The 15,087-nt window shown below is 34.8% G+C and overlaps 1 protein-coding gene across 5 annotated transcripts in view; it reads right to left on the bottom strand.

The window, feature by feature from the left end:
- Positions 1 to 15,087, bottom strand: part of MAP2 (microtubule associated protein 2) — a 290,513-nt gene that overhangs the window by 67,462 nt on the left and 207,964 nt on the right. For all 5 annotated transcript variants that reach the window (XM_081260559.1, XM_081260555.1, XM_081260556.1 and 2 more), the window contains exon 5: positions 4,541 to 4,825. In XM_081260559.1, coding sequence (XP_081116685.1) covers positions 4,541 to 4,802 — 262 coding nt within the window. In that variant the 5' untranslated portion in view covers positions 4,803 to 4,825. The remainder of the gene's footprint in view (positions 1 to 4,540; positions 4,826 to 15,087) is intronic.

Here is a 15,087-nt window from a genome sequence, read left to right as displayed (position 1 = left end):
TTAAGCAAGTCTTGAAGGATGAATAGAGAATTAGAAAATCTTTTCCATTCTATAGTTGAAAAGTGAGCAGCAGTGAAATGATGGTGTTTTACAGAGGAAGGTAAGAAATACAGAACTGCTTTGTTTGCAAACTCTGGTGTTGGCTACAAGAAAAGGCTATATTCAAAATTATCTTATAAATAGATACAGGACAGATAGGACCTGATATTGTAGACAATAAGAACTCAATGGAGTGAGACCAGCCACATTGCCAAGTCATGTGCACAAAGATTACAGAAATTAATTGTTGTTTCATGTCCTTAAAATGTCATTTGAAAGGTTACTTTTTTGTTTTCCACTTTCTAAAATGATTTTCCAGTCAAAATTTTATAGGTTTTATTCATCAGTTCTTCTGCCCTTTAATAAGTAACACTATGTTATTTCATTGTGAATTCTCACATGAGTTTGGGCCCTGCTTCTGGGTAAGAAACTTAAAAGATGAGGTATCTAATTGTCACTCCAAGTTGGAACTCTGTAGGGACCAACTGCATTCTTCTTGCTTTCTTTAATAAAGTGGAAAAGAGAGGAAGGGATTATTTCAAGCCATTACTCTTATTATTCACGATTTGGAAACCAATTTAAAATGATGCTTTGGCCTTAATATAACAAGAGCTTTCCTAAGGGGCTAGGTTCTCCATAGTTTCACATTTATTTCTTCATGCTTCTGTGACATGGCTTTTATAAAGCACACTTTAGAGCTGGGCTTGCAGTTTAGTGGTACAGCTCTTGCTTAGCATTACGTAAGGCCATGGATTCAATACCCAGCACCCCCTAAAACAGAGGACACTTAATGATAGGAAAAAAAATCTTAATGGATCACTACTTATGGTCCAAAACACAATTCCACTTCTTTTTCTATGGACTAGCTGTATGGAAGGAGACAGTATCTAAAGAAGTAAGTTGAAAAGGAATACAATTTAAAATACTGTTTTCTAACATTCTCTGGTTCCCAAATCCTGAACTCAGTGCAAAAGATAAAAAATGAATGGACTGTCAGTTGTATCTTTAAAAATAATATGGCCTATAAATGACTTTCTCAATGGGAAAGGTGAATGAGGGAGAATAGGGTAAGATCCTTTGTTGAAGTAGGTTCACCCTCATGAAGGAAGGCAAGAAAAAATGACCTGATGTTTGCAACTCGTGGATCATGCAATCCTGTGTAGTGAAATGAATAAAAAGAAACAACTGGAGAAAAGATTTACTTCTAAAAATGAAGAGAGAACTAAAGCAAAGAAGGAAAGTAAAGATTTTTATACTCAACCAGTAATGACCCAGAAACCATGACATAGAGCTAAGGACCTGAGTCACTGGGAAGTGCCCCCTGTTAGTAGTGTCTTGAGGATTGTCCTTTTCAGAGAAAAACATGCAGTACACTGAGAGATTGTATGTGAACAAGAAAAGAACGGGTTGGTTTATAATTGCTGGGTTCTCTGTAAAATTATCACCTCAAAGTCTCTGTCCTCAAGGGATAGCATTTTTAAAGCCCATATTTGAGATTTAAAATCATTTCCTTTTAGTGGATGATTTTTCTTACATGATCTATGAAATAGTTATCTATAAAACATCAATGATAAAAATTGTTATTTTATTAAACTAGAGTTTGGAGAAAAATTTAATTGCACATTAACTTATCACTGGAATGTTCTTTGTAGGTCTGAGGAAACAAAATCATGTATTTTCCTTTTCCTATAGCTTTACACAATACATATTTTCTGGATTCAATAGTTGGCCTGTTATTTTTAGAGGGAAATTAGCTTAAAATCATACCAAAGTTTGGGTTGAAAACATGGCTCTGATAACCCACAGCTGATTATTTACCACCTCTGTCACTATGAACATATGTATAAAACTCTTGTAATCAATCTCAGAAAAATAAGATTTGTTTGATACACATTGAGCTGACTTCAAAATTAATTCTTTAAAAATTTTTTTTCCTTAGTTGTAGATGGACACAATATCTTTATTTTATTTATTTTTATGTGGTGCTGAGGATCCAACCCCGGGCCTCACACATGCTGGGCAAGCACTCTACCACTGAGCCACAATCCCAGCTCTTAAAATTGATTCTGGATGTTCCTGAAATCATCACTTGAAAGAAACATCTGTTAGTCTCTTCTAATTTTATATTATTTTCTCAAAGAAGCTGGCAAGGACACACTGACCTGGCGCGTAGATATCTGTGATGCTCTTACATACTTCCATAAGATCAAAAAACAAATGGAATAGTGAAGGATGATGGTTCTCCACTGCATGACCAAACACATGGATAGAGAATTCTCTATGGATAATTTTTTTTTTTTCTACAGTGCATTATAAGCCCACAGAGAAGTCAGTAAGTCAGCTGGTGAGCATTCAAGGGACAAAGCTAGACTTTTCAGTGGTTTTTCAATTGCTTTGAAAAGGACTTTTTTCCTTTTGTATTTGCATACTCATTCATTTACTCACTTGACGCACATTTGTTGAGGTCTGCAGGTGTAACACCAGGTGCTGCCAGACAGGATGGTGAGAAAAACCATGGTCTACCATATCATCTCTTTTCTTCTTTACAACCATATGCTATGGCATGCCCTCATCCCTTCATGACTACAGCCCTGCAGTGTCCTCTTAGCTAATTCCCCGGACACCCAAGTCCTTCCCTCACCAAGTTATGTTAGAAAATGCTGTAGAAAAATATTCTTTGGTCAAGAGTGCCTTCTGTCTTCAATAAAACCATTTTTATGGTAATTAATTAATTACATGGTAATTAATAGCTATTATTTCTTGTACCATTCACTTTATATACTTTACCATCTTATTTTAATTCTCACTATAACCAAGAAAGGTGAAAAAATAAAAGTTTGTTTCATTCTTAACTAGAAGTCTTACCAATAGGGTGTATTAAATGTACCTGTTGAGTATTTGCATAGTTTCTCAATTCCTTGAATCAAATTGGACACTGCTACCGTCTTTCCCTATTCTACATGAATTTCTGCAGGGAACCTGCTTTGTAATCAGAACAATTTCTGAAAATATAACTTTTCAGAGTTTATTTTTTTTATCTTCAAAAGGGCGATGTAATATTGAAACTGTGAACCATCCTGAGCTAGAAGTTCACGCAGTGTTAGACAGAGGTTGAGCACCACTGTGCTTCCCTTGGATGTTTAAAACACCTCGTTGCACCCCTGTGAATATGTCTGGCAGCCCAAGGTGCATCTGTACACAATTTGAAAACATTGGCAGTAAAGTGAAACAATCTCTCTTCAACTTTACCTTCACATACTTCTTTTTGGCAGTTAACATATAGTGCTCTATATTCAAACTAATTGCTGTGAAAGCATCTGATCCACAAAGTTCAGGGACCATTTCTTACACACATTCTGGAATAGGGGCTAATGCAGTACCTTATGTATAGAAGATGCTCATCAAGAGGTTAATGACTTAATGGACTTTTATAATTTACACTACACACTTGTGTAATTTCTCCTCTATTATTGGAAATGCCTACTATGGTTCCCTATTAAAATTTAAATATGCCTATATTTATACATATATACAGGTCTATGAACATATATGTATATATGGGTGAGTGCTGTGGTACTTGGAGTCAAACTCCAGGACTTGTGCATGCTAAGTACACACTGTACTACTGAGCTACCCCACTCCCTTAAGTAAATTTTTTGAAGAGAATGTGCAGTCACTCTGTGTTGCAAATTAGTTGCTGGAGTACAGAAAACAAATCTTGATATAAGAAAGGGATGATTTTGAAGGAGAGCTTTTCCTACTACTTGAAGTACACTTACTCTTTTGCAGGGTAGGTTGCTGTCTGCAAGTTACTGAATTCAAATACATTGAATTCTGAATTATAAAACAAAGGAAAATTATGATGAAGAACACTTTAGTGTGGGCAAATGTTCCTCTACACCATTGGTGGCAATGCCACTAATGATAATACCATCAATGCTAGAGTGATTTCTGGCAGGAATCATACTTAGAAAAGATGTGTTTCTGAGTAGATTATATTAATGTTCTCTCTGAAGCATCTGAACATTACTTTTTTAAAAATCTGAGAAAGTATGAATGATTCTTATATCTGTACATGTATGTTTTCTTTCCTTTCTTTTCTTTTTGCTTTCTCTTTTGAAGGCTTAGATTTTACATTTCTTCTGTCCCCCCAAATCCACTGAATTTAGATCCAAAGTTATTTGAGGGAATCAAAAAGAAACTGAAGTTTCCTTTTAATGAGCTAAAATGATGAGAATTTTTAGCAAAATATGCATACATGGAACCATTTGTATATACAAATTAAAGGGGTAAAAATTAAACAGGTAAAGGAGGCGGAGAATACAACTAGTATGGGGAAAGTTAGCCTAATTATCATGATTTTTCTCTCCTTTTGGTATCCATTTCTCCTCCCTGGCCAAAATTTCAGCTCTAGTACTAGTGAAAGAAGACCAACATTGCAAATTAATTCACTTTCACACGAAAAGGACTGAAAAGCCCAGAGTAGAGGTCCCTTGGTTACCTGCTGTTTCTCTGTCAGCTGAGGTCAGCTCTCCATTGATCCCATTCTCTTTGGTATCCGAGTAGGTGCCCTGTGACCCATGCTCTCCAAAGGTGCCCTCTTCATCCTCTCTGTATGGGAATCCATTGGCGCTTCGGACAAGTCCTTCCCCTGCCCCGCCTTGGTCCTTCATCTCAGGTGGATGTGGATGTGCAGAAGCCTCTGTGAGCTGAGCCGAGGTCCAGTGCGGCGCCTTGGCTTCATCTTTCCGTTCGTCTGCCATTCTTCAAAGCCCTGTAATTTCTCCTGTAATTGGAAGAGGAAAAATGGTCATGGCTTTGAGCAAATCTGACCTGACATTAGTTTTATCAAGATAGGGAAAAATGTGTAGCAAATTCAGTGGTTTTCTATAGTTGAAAAGACATTTTCGATAACCCTCTTTTAACATCAAGAATTTGCCATTGTACAGACGTTGGGTTTTACAGACCATTGCTGAAATATTTGTTCTTTTAATATAAGATCACCATCATGGCTACAAATGTCAAACCTAACGTTTAACATCTAAGGATACATCTTCAATTAATGCCCATTGACGTGTGATATTGAATATTGACAGCACGGTAGAATCAAGAAATCCTTTTGCATAGGGAAAAAGACAGTGGTCAACATTGCAGTTTCAAATGCATTCAACTCAAGCTAGAGATGTATATCCTTTTCTGAATACAGTGAACTGAAAGATAGTTTTGACTTAATTGTCAATGAACTTTCCTTAACCCTATCTATAAAGAGGAAATGACATTTTTTATTAACATAAATCTTGCAGAGAGAATGGATTAAAATAGAGCATTAGACCCATGTCCCTATCTGATGGCATTATTTCAAAGCTAAGTCAAATAAGATCTGAAAAAGTGAAATCATTGACACATAATAGGAAACTGTAAATTATAGGAAAAAAATGAAGCAGCTGTGGAAGGGGTGTTCTATAAATGCTAAGTGAATGGCAGATATTGCACGACCTTCTTTTTATGCTGATGCTACTAAGTTTAGAGATGTAACTGATGAGAGGTGATTCACCACTCAGTTTGGAAAGCTGTTGTCAGTGATGTAGCCTCATTGATGGCTTATTGTACCCATAAGAGTGACAACATAGGCAAAGACTATCTCTGATGGAAATTAAGAACACTTTATTTTTTTCAAAACAGTAACCAAAGCAAAGACCTCCAAACAGGTAAACAAAAATGGTATTAAGACAAGCTATTTCTCACTATCAAGCTTCACAAATAAATTAAAGGCACCACAAATAAATTAAGCTTGTACGAAGGGAGGCCTCTCTACCAGGTTTCTAAGAAGCACCTGTTTCTTGGTGAATCTAAACATAATCCTTAGCTTGCTCTGCTTTCTATTCATAGCAGGAAGAGCTAGATGAGTTCATTCATCAAAAAAACTTAATTACAACAACAAACCTCTCCCCAAATTATTTCCCAAATACATCCTATTTATATTCCCTAAGAACATATGTTAATAAGATGTAAAAGTTAGTTCTTAAGACATCAGTTGAAGGGCTTGTGAACAAATCAGGGAGAATCCCTTCATCACCAAGAGTGTGCCAAGAACAGTACCCACAGGAGAGTTGTGTTTTCTGTAAAATGAGGATATCAAAGCCTAGTTGATTTATTACAAAGTTAAAACAGAATAAAATAGGGTTCAACACAGTCCCTGTTCTGATCTTGATGAGTAAATAATATTTATGGCATTTGTCATTATTTTCCTGATTGTAGTACAGCCATTCTTTGTACCACCAGTAAGTACCTATAAAACATTTTAAGTAGATTTTCTGGGATTGTTGACATAGTAGCTGGAAAATTTGTTCAAGTACAACAAAGAGAGATACTTGTAAATCTGTCTCCAGATATTGCATAGGACTGAAAGAACATCCCTAGACAGGCATAGCAAATGTCCCAGAAATGAAGCCTGATGGGAAGAATGTATCTTCAGAATTATCCTCTCCATATACACAGGTGGAAAAGTAGGTTCATCTTTTGTAACGGCAATTATGCAGTATCCTACACTCTACTCTGCCATTGTCTTCAAATGAAATATCAAAATATTTATTTTGAGAGCCTAAAGGTGGTGTTTTTTGACTTACTACGGTATCTTCATATGTCTAAGAGATGGAGGAAATTATCCAGACTTAAATTGTGACCTCTGGATTACAATATTTTATTGATGGACTTAACTCCCTCAGCATCCTAATCTTTATATGCATCAATTTCTTTAACTTTCCTTCATCAGAATTAAAGTTTCCACATTCTTATGTAGTATAATGTATTTTATGTGTGAAATGAATATTGTAAATAGAACCCACTGCATACAATGTCTCCAGTTTTGAACACCTTGCACTAGAATGGTAAATTTACTATAATTAATGAACCAACATCAATACCTTATTATTAACAAATTTGTAGTTTATTTAGACACCCTTATTTTTAGATAGTATCATTTTTGTTTTCAGGATCCCACCTAGAACACTACATTTAGCTTTCACGTCTCCTTAGATTCTTTATGACCTTGACCTTCCCAGGTTTGGGAAGAACTGGACAAATAAATCATAGGATATCTTTCTACTGAAATTTAACCTTTTTTTTTTTCATGACTAGTTTTGGGTTATGTGTTTGGGGGAGGAAGACCACACAGGTAACGTGATCAGATAAGCTTGGGAGATGCTGAGCTACACATATAAGCGTACGGAGAACCTTCTGAGAGCTTTGGATGTGCTGATGGATATTCATTCTCAGTGATGCACAAAGCCTCCCAAACCAGTTTGCAGAACCATTTCATGACCCCACATTTGTGAACATCTCTAAAAGGATGGATCTGTAAAGATTCAGGATTGTTCTTTAACCCATGTTCAAATCTGAGCATTCTAGTCACTAGATATTCAAAGTAAATAAAAACAACAAGAGCACTTGCAAATCTCTGCTAAATTTGTCTGTGCTCCCTATTCCCCAGGGTTCTTTGGAACTGATTTCTCAGTGATCAAAAATCTCATCTTGCACCTAATTAGCCAATGCCTAATAGGAGTGAGTGAGTACTATTAGGTCATCATCCACCTACACAGTTGGGATCATTTATTTTCAAGAGACTAAGCATTTATAAAGTGAATTCCTAGGAGTTTAATGCATTAGAGCTTTGAATTTTTTAACCCTAATTAATCAATAAACAAAAACTAATTTTGGAAGAAGAAAGAAATGGCTATTCACATTGATGTCACTTAATACTAATGACAAATAAATGAAATTTGTTGCCTAAAAAGCATCATCTGAGTCTCCAATAAGTCTAGTTAAATGATATTCCCTAAATGTACCAGATATCACTTTCTAGTTTGTTAATCTTTTGAAATGTACATAGTCTAACCATTTATTAAATCAATATCATTTTACAAGATTTCTTTCTAGAGTTTGCATTGCTTCAATCATCGCTATTATTTGTTGTTAAACAATTCCCTGTTCATATTTCATAGTTCTTTAAGCACAGACTTAACTCTTCATCAAAAGTTAAACTTTCAGTTCTTAAAACTCCAGTTTCCCCCCTCAATAAGCCTCAGATCTAGTTCTGTTCTTGGCCAAAGCAAGCATGCTTTTATCCCAACCTGTGGACCACTGGACACTACTGCACTCTGATTCATTTTACTAATGGAAAATATGATTCTTTCATGTTTGTTGATCTGTTGTTATTATTTGATTTCAGTGACCCAAGCCACACTATGAAGCTCTGCATTGGTTAGACTTCCAACCTATTAAATATTGAACCTATATCATCTTATATCAGCATAATAAAATTGCTATAACCAGACTCTGTCTTTGTGCAGATTAAATTATAAGTTGAATGGTGTATGGATTAGTTCCCAGTTTATTTAATATATGTCAAGTTCTTCCATTTTGTTTTTAGGTATATTAATTTCACTTAATACTAATGACAAATAAATGAAATTTGTTGCCTAAAAAGCATCATCTGAGTCTAAGAGGATGGATCTGTAAAGATTCAGGATTGTTCTTTAACCCATGTTCAACTCTAAGCATTCTAGTCACTAGATATTCAAAGTAAATAAAAACAACAAGAGCACTTGCAAATCTCTGCTAAATTTGTCTGTGTTCCCCATTCCCCAGGGTTCTTTGGAACAGATTTCTCAGTGATCAAAAATCTCATCTTGCACCTAATTAGCCAATGCCTAATAGGAGTGAATGAGTACTATTAGGTCATCATCCACCTACACATTATCATGTTTGATAACGCAAAGTAAAGCAAATACTTTTCTCTAACACTGATAGAAGGTTTAGTATCATGAGTTATGAGTCTTAGTAGTCACTCTCTTAGTTAATTCTAGGTATAATTTAATAGAAGCTATAGAAGAGAAAGCAAATAAAAGAACTGAAGCACAACAAAAGAACAGATTAAAAAAGGAAAAAATATCATCTCAACGTAAAACACGGGTACCTTGGCAAAACTCAATTCATGCTTTAGAACAAATATCCCAGTTTTCAACTTACTTAGAAAAAATTTTTATATAGCATGCTAATTAAAACATGCTTAGAGACCCATTCTGTTGCTTGTGGGCAGGTCTGTCCACCATTGCTGCTATTACCAGATTTTTAGAGATTTGAAATTTTTGAGATTTGAAATGGATCTGCTTTTTAAATTTTTTCATACCTAATATTATTTGTTCTATGTTTCAAAACTCCAGGGTTTTGTTTGAGTATATTTCCAGATACTAATGAATTCATACTTTGTGTGTGTGAGAGAAAAATTTGGATTTGCCTGTAGGCAGCCCAAATGTTTGCCACCACTGTTTAAAACTATCTTTTTTATGATTGTCCCTTGAATTAAGGATCTACATAGCAAATTAATTTATACTGAAATTTAGAAATAAAATGTTTGATCGTATATATATTGCTATTTCTGATAATTCTTAGATAATCAGGGAATAAATCTGTTTCACAATTTCCCTGAATTATCAGAAAGTTTAACTACTTAACTAAAATAATTACCTCATTCTACATCTTTGGCACTTATTTCATTCTAAATCTTCGGTACTGTGTTATGTTCTTTATTATAATTTAATTATAAAACATATCAAATCTTTCCAGAAACCAGAATGTACACCACAAATAAATAATGACTACACATTATCTTTCAACATTTTACTTAGGGCGTTTTTAAAGAAAATTAGGTATTATTTAGTACACTGTAGCCCTTATGTTATTCATGTATAGAAAGTGAAGAAAATACAAAATGGATATCAATATTTCCTACACAACTTGTTTTATAAAACTTTAATATGTCATACCTTTCAGATAGCTTATATATTAACAAACTGTAGCAAAAAATCTGATACATTGTAATAAACAACATTACTTAGTTTGAAATAATACTTTAATTACCAATTCAAGAAAATGTTGCTAATAAGACAATGATAGCTTTAAAGTGACAAATAACTTACATTGGGAAATGGTCAGATAACTCAGATTTTCTGGATTCCAGTAAGGGTTATAAAACTGGGGATGCATTAAAGCAAAAAGCACTTATAAGCTATTTTTTTAAAGTACTTTCATTTGGACTTTCATCTATCATTGGATTACCTGGATATTATTGAACATGAAAAAAGTAGTTTGATATGCCCTACTAGTTCCTGCATTTTCTGTACTTAAGAGCAAATAACCAATAGATATATCTGTTTTAACTGTACCAAAGATTGTTCCTGAGTACATATGCCCTCAGGGCTTGTAGACAAGAAAATAAGGTACATCTGTCTCACATTCCCTCCACTCTTTGCAAAGGATAAGGAAAAAATAGATGCTCAGGAAAAAAAGCTCTGCCATCTTTCTGAGTTACTGATAAGTTTATTTCTCTAAACAAATCCAGGACTAAGGATCCAAATCTGAAATACATTGTATTAAGAAAGAAGCCATTTCCCAATTTTTCTACCTACCTAAAAATAAATCAGAATTTTCCATATTTTTCCTTCAAAGTCTGAAAAGTGTTATTCAAAAGTTAGATGTGTACAACCAAAATATGACTATGACAGTGATATACAAAATCACCAAAGCATTATTTAGTTGTCGTAAATTGGATTTCAAATATTTGTTGAATGTTAAATGAATTAATCACCAACTCTCTACCTCAAGGTAAATATAGAGAGGAAGGTTCTACCAGCTGTGGATGTTTAATCAACATGAGCTCAATAGGCAGGAAGAGAATGATTTTGAACTTAATTTTCATAGATATAGAATTGGCAGAAGAAATAGAACTCAAGTTCCAGCTCCATTGAGAGTACATGAAAAATAACACCAAGTAAAATAAATGACTAGACCTAAATAAGAGCTAGTAGAATAAAAGAAAATATATGATATAAATATCTTTAAGATAAATTATTGCAACACATTCAAAAAAAGTTGCAAAGATATGAAACTGAAAAGCTCTTTGGTGGTCATCCCTTCCAATGTGTCTTGGAGTGTTTTCAACCAATGCCTTCCAACAGGGATAAAATAAACTAGAAATTTTTAGGTGTGGGACTTGCAAATCAGCATTTTAACAGGTGACTCTGATACACCAAAGTTTGAAAGGCTGGTGATGCTCAGCTAAGCCTACTGCCTAGGAATTCTGAAAAGAATAGGAGGTGACAGCAATATACAAACAAAACACCACTGGTAGAGTGAGTGAAATAAAGATGAAGGCGACCAAGTTGATAGGTCACATGACATTCTCACAAGTGACCTTTCACTTCCTGTGACCAGGATATTTTTGGTAAATGGATGGAGTCCCATTAGGAGACAAACTGCTGTTATTCTACCTTGAAGGGACTAAGGTATTCTCTGTTGTATCAACTCCTACTTGAAAGAGGCAGAAATATCTGAAGAGTCTTTAAAATGACCCACTGTCTGTAGTAGAAACAAAAACAACCCCCCCCAAAAAAAAACTACTTCATGTTGTGAAAACATCTAGTCCTTAGCCAGTTTGTCAACATCTCAAATTTGCCTTTTTTAAAAAAAATAATTTTAGTTGTTGATGAACCTTCATTCAATTAATTAATTTTTACTTGGTGCTGAGAATTGAACCCAGTGCTTCACACATACTATGCAAGTGCTCCACCACTGAGCTACAACCCCGGCCCTCAAAGTTGCCTTTTAATGCTTATTTTAGATTACTCCTTGGCATTCATTGATGGCTGAGGAGAGAAGTATACTTGCTTAATTTTCTTTCCTCTCAGATCATTATAAAGACGGATTTGGGGCAGTAGGCAGAGTGTGAACATGTGGTAAATACTTCTGAACTCACAGTACTCAAGCTCTCAGAAAAGTAACTGAATGATTTAATATCTAGGTACTTCAGATATGTGTGCTAAACTTTACAATATTAGAAAGATCACAAAACACAGAAGTAGTCACTGATCAGAGTTGTTATTAGTAACATTAAATACTGTCAACAATGATGAAAGAAAACACTGAAGGCTTGGAAAGTCTAAAGAAAAATTTCATGGTATGCCAGATAGGCAGATCTCCATTTTTATAATGCACTTGGCACGGATAGTTCTAGAATGTTTTCTTTGATATGTTCTGCCCTATCATCATGTAATGTGGCAGATCAACAGAAACACTGGGCTTATAATTTTATGTTGCTACATATCCAAAGAGGAATAAAAGTCTAAAACAACCAGTTACACAATATAGTTAAGTACATGAATATTGTCTCTCTTTTCCATGTAGATTCAATAATGTCTTACACTATTACTATCCTTATCAGTGCCACAGAAACTCGATTTAGTCCCTAAAAGTATCAGAATTTCATGTAGAATCCATATGTTAGCTTATAAATGCTGAGGAGTTCTAAGATTAAATATTTGTTGATAAACTGCCTACAATCTTGTTTTCCTACACTTTATCTTCTATGCCATCCTGAGGGAAAGGTGAATGATAGCACTTGAAAAAAACTAAGCTGAACACCAGATATCTGTTTCCTGCTTTTTTTCACTAGGTTGATTGTAAAATATCTAAGATATATAATAATATGACTCCTTCTGCATCACACACCAAGGCTAATTAACAAGTAATAAAGGCAGTTGGTGGGTCCATCCTATGTTATTTCAGATGGACGACGACATGGAATATCAAACAAGCAGGTTTTAGGTTATTGTTAAGACTGGATTAATAGAAGTAAAACATAATTTCAGGCAACTTGGAAGTGCTTAATTAATGCTACCAATTATCATTATATTATGGTTTTTATTGAAAATTTTCAGTAATAAGATCTAATACATGGTTTGCCCCATACTGAAAAGCTAAGAACAGAGACATAATCTGAGAACGACCTTAGAATTTGCCACGGAGATTGGCAATGAGAAGTCAAAGACACCAGTATCTATTCCATTGCTATATCTTTTACCAAGCTTTGAGAACAGGGACTGGGTTAGAACCTAAAAAAAGAATCCAGGTAGCAGCACTGACTTCATTGGTAACAACCTACCACATTAAACTGCATAAGAATTTTTTAGGTGACTGTGCTATTCAACCTATAATTCATAGCTATAATTCATAGCTGCTGTGATTTGGTTGTTCTCATATATTTCTTTTTTTGTTTTCCTTCTTTTTTTTTTTTTTTTTTTTTTCAGTACTGCAGATTGAGCCCGGGACTTCACTAAGATGTATCCTCAGCTCAGCTGAGAGAAACTGCACTAAACTCCAGCCACAAGTTTGTCCCACCTTAATGTTGGTGGATATTTCAACTGAAAGTCATAAGTGAGGCGTAAGCCTCCCCGCACCCAATGCCATATCCACGAGGAGGCACAGTTAGGGCAGTATGATGGTTTACTCCTAGACAGTCACATCCATAACAGCAAAAAGCAATAACACAACAGTTGTAAATACTATATCTACAAAGGTCCTCAGTGTTGGTTGGTCCCACACCTCACCTTGTTGGATATGAGTGCCACAGAAGGGAACTCTGATCTTGGCTCCCACTTTACATGTGAAGAAACACTAGGAGTCTCTCAAGTGTCTAAATAGAAGATAAAAGCTTTCGGACTTTCCCCATGATGGGAACAGCTATTATTAGAATCACTTTCAAGTAATAGAACCAATATCAACAGTGCCCATAGATAGGGACTTCCACTCTCACAGTGGGAGTTACCACAGAGGGTGCACTTCACATACTTTGCTGGCTATACCACACAAACCTAAATTACCAGAGGGATTCTACTCTTGTGAGACCTAAAGAGAAAGTGGATCCCCTCAAGGTCTAATACACTATGTATTGTGTCAAAATCTACCAATCACAGCCAAACTACAGGGAGATAACACAATGAAGTCCAACTGGAATTAACACTACACAACATATAATACTACAAGGCACATCATCAAGAGAAGACTGCTTACTAAGAAAGTTTTTGCTTAAAACTGGAAAAGATATCCACCTCAACATATGTATAAACCTCAGTGTAGAAATACAAGAAACATGAGAAAACAAGGTAATAAGACTTATCCCCAAATTTGTAATTCTATAGTGGCCCATTCCAAACATAGCAAAATGAATGAAATGATAGATAAAGAACTCAAAAGAATGATTTTTTTCAAAGCTTAATGACTTTTAAGAGAATACAGAAAAAAATATTTAATTAAGAAGGACAAGACAGGAAATGAATGAGAAATTCAATAAAGAAAGATTTTGAAAAATTATCAAACCAAATTCTTGGAAATGAGAAGCTAATAAATCAAAAACAAACGACCAACCAAACCAAGGCTCACCGACACAAAAAGATCAAACAGATGAATATCAGAACCTGAAGACAAGTCTGATGAAATAGCACATACAGCAATAAAGAAAAATAAATAAATTATAAACAATAATTTGTTCAAGATCTCTGAGACACACTTGAAAGTTTGAACTTATGCATAATTGATATAGATGAGGGAGAAGGACTATTAAATAAAATAATAGCAAGAAAATTTCCCAAATTTTGGGAAAGACATGGACATTTAGGCATTTAGGTACAGGAGGCATTTAGAGCCCCAAAGAGACATAACCAGGAAAGAACTCTCCATGACAGATTATAGTTTAATTGCCAAAAGTGCAGGATAAAGAAAGCTTATACAAGAAAAAAACATCAAGTCACACTTAAAGTTAAACAGATTAACATCAGATTTTTTAGCAGAAACTCTAAGGCCAAAAGGGCATAGAATGATGTATTTCAAGGGGCTGGGGTTGTGGCTCAGTGGTAGAGTGCTCCCTTGCATGTGCAAGACCCTGGGTTCGATCGATCCTCAGCACCACATAAAAATAAATGAGTAAAATAAAGGTATTGTGTCCAACTACAACTAAAAAATAATATATTTTAAAAAATAATGATGTATTTCAAGTTCTGGAAGGGAAAACAAAAACGTCCCTGCCAATCAATATTGCTATGCTAGAAAGTTTATCCTGCAGAACTGAAGGAAAACTAAAGATCTTGTAAGATAAGCATAAACCAAGGGAATTCATGAACACTAGTTCAGCACTGCAGAAGACATTTATGGGAGGAA

Source organism: Spermophilus citellus, assembly GCF_964194105.1.
Source record: "Spermophilus citellus genome assembly, chromosome: 11".
NCBI classification, from domain to species: Eukaryota; Metazoa; Chordata; class Mammalia; order Rodentia; family Sciuridae; genus Spermophilus; species Spermophilus citellus.
This window is presented reverse-complemented; position numbering and strand designations above follow the sequence as displayed.